This window comes from Limulus polyphemus, unplaced genomic scaffold (genome assembly GCF_000517525.1).
Source record: "Limulus polyphemus unplaced genomic scaffold, Limulus_polyphemus-2.1.2 Scaffold847, whole genome shotgun sequence".
In the NCBI taxonomy this organism is placed as follows: domain Eukaryota; kingdom Metazoa; phylum Arthropoda; class Merostomata; order Xiphosura; family Limulidae; genus Limulus; species Limulus polyphemus.
Window position 1 is genome coordinate 52,648 of NW_013666457.1, and position 2,511 is coordinate 55,158.

Here is a 2,511-nt window from a genome sequence, read left to right on the forward strand (position 1 = left end):
GACAGCCCTTTTTATCCTCTCCGATGGACCAGGATGACCTGAACGCTGCTCAGTTGTTTCCTGAACTGCACAATGATTATGTTGACTGTCAAAAGCGGGATTCCCAAATTCTGCGAAATTTGCCACTAACAAAATCTGACTATTCGAGAGAACCTTGAGTTCTAGGGATGTTGTAACACAAGATAATTAGTGTGCGGACCATTTTCATTTATACAGTGCTCTGTGAACAAATTAGTTAGCATAAATCAGTTAAATGACAAAAAATTAGGTGTCTATTTACTTGTGACCACTCAGTGTATACATTTTCTCATTGTTACGTGGTTTGTCAAAATAACGAAACCTATATACATAGTTGAGTAGCAATGCATTAAATTGTCAGTAAAAGCATATAAAACCAAGTATAAAATGGCAACAAAAGGAGAATATAGTGAAATTATTTAATCTTTAGATGTAATCCCACTTAATTTTTGTATTGTATAAAACTTTTGTTCTTTCTTTTAGACCAAAATACATTGCTATTAATTTTAAAATTTATATCTAGACCTATACAATTTTTAAATGTCAGTTTTGTTCTCTTCTAGCCAATCTTCTTGGAACTACTACTACAACTACCGCTGTTACTTACCCAGTTCAGCCACCATACCCTACGAATCAGCCACAGTATCCTCCTACTAGTGGGTATCCTGTGTATCCTCCTGCTAACACAGGTTATCCACCTGCCAACACAGGTTATCCACCTGCCAACACTGGCAATCCCCCTCCATATCCAGGTGCTGCACAACCACCATACAATAAAGGATACTGAAAGGTTGGTGATTCATTCAATCCGGATGTGTTTTGTTAAGTTTTATTAGAATCATAAGTGCAGTTCCCTCAATTAACGTATATATCCAACAGTTTCTTATTCATTTTACTAAAGAGAAATATGCTAAGCCTAAAAGTAAGCATCAGCACATTTCATGAACTAAAATAGATTGTATTTTGCAACAATAAGAGTAGATCATTAAGAATTAATTTTTTTATGTTAGGATTTTATCATAAGATTTGACATTCACTTGGAGAGTGAATAAGAAAAAAACAAGAAGAAATAAAAAAAAGTTGATGTGAAGAAATATAAGAAATACCTCAAATATGTTACTTACTTAAATATTTAATTGAAAATTTTCCATGTCTTTGTTCATCTTTTATAAACTCACTGCAGTGTTCACTGATTTATCTTGGAAGAACTATTTAATTTTTAAATGTTAAAGATTAATAAGAAATGGGAATGGGTGTAAATTGTTTAGCAAATACAGATTTTGATATTCGTATTGATTACTGTGAGGTATCTTAACCCTCGCATCACTAGTGGACAGTGTGACTTGCTAGGCTAGTGTTACCATGTGCTAAGTGTATCTGTACATGGTAATATTCAACTGACTTATTTTTAGTCATTTAAGATGCTTAACTATACATGGTTCATATAGAAACATACAATATCCTTAGTTTATTTTCCTGTTTGAAGCTTGTGTACTAGATACAGAAAGTTCAGCTTCAGTGGAAATTGTCATCAAGTTTTTGAAATATTTGGATACTGTGTTTATGTTTTTTTGTGAAATTATGCCTTCCATACTGTAATGTGAGGGCTAGATCTTTAACGTGACTATTTGAAAAATCCTAGTTGTCACTTTCAGTTATAGTTGTAAGAACAATTATCTTTGATATGGTAATTCACTTAGATTTGTAGTTGTTGAAATAACATGACATGTTATTTCAACATGTGATTTTGTTGTAAAAATGATTTCTAAAACATTTCTAAAATTTTAACTTTGGTCATACTATTAAAAAGCACTTTCATTTCAAATGAATGTTTTTTAGATGTTTTAATAATGAGTTTTATACCTTTTAATTCTATTAAACAATAATGATTTTTGAGAAAACAGGCTTTACACATGATTGTTGTTCACACTGACTACAGAATAGTCGTGAATTTGTTGTGAAGATGATTTGTAACACTTTTCTAAAATTCTAACCATTTTCATCTCAAATTAATGATTTTTAGATTTAAACAAAACTCTATTACAATGTATTAATTCTGTTATAAACAATATAATAATGGTTTTTTCAGAAAGTAAGACTAAGTATTAGTTAAATTACTAAATTTTTAATAGACAACCAATTTGAATTTTCAGATAACTTAAAAGACTTCTTCACTGGGAGATTATGAAATTATGGTTTTTGTTTTTATCGATGTCATGTGTTTTCATCTCCAAAAGGTCAGCAGTAGAACGTTAAAGAATTAAACCATGAAAAAAAATTAGAGAGAAGAATTTTTTCATCACATCCAAGAGGCCTACTTTGAATTGTAACCAGAGTCTGACTGTCATCAGAATGTTTATTTTGCCTCATATAATATACACGTGATCTTCTAAGTACTTCAGTAAGGTTATGCCAATAAGATATCAGTTGTTATCAAGGATTTGTAGTTTATATATATATATATATATATATATATATATATATATATATATA

General features: G+C 30.3%; 1 protein-coding gene across 5 annotated transcripts in view; it reads left to right on the forward strand.

Moving 5' to 3' along the window:
- LOC106460844 (protein shisa-5-like) overlaps nt 1–2,511 on the forward strand; it is a 25,091-nt gene that overhangs the window by 16,544 nt on the left and 6,036 nt on the right. For 2 of the 5 annotated variants that reach the window (XM_022387645.1, XM_013920588.2), the window contains exon 4: nt 582–808. In XM_022387645.1, the coding sequence (XP_022243353.1) occupies nt 582–805 (224 nt within the window). In that variant the 3' untranslated portion in view covers nt 806–808. Of the gene's footprint in view, nt 1–581; nt 809–2,171; nt 2,484–2,511 lie in introns of those variants that run through there. The other 3 variants (XR_002610855.1, XM_013920586.2, XM_013920587.2) reach the window with 3 other exon arrangements.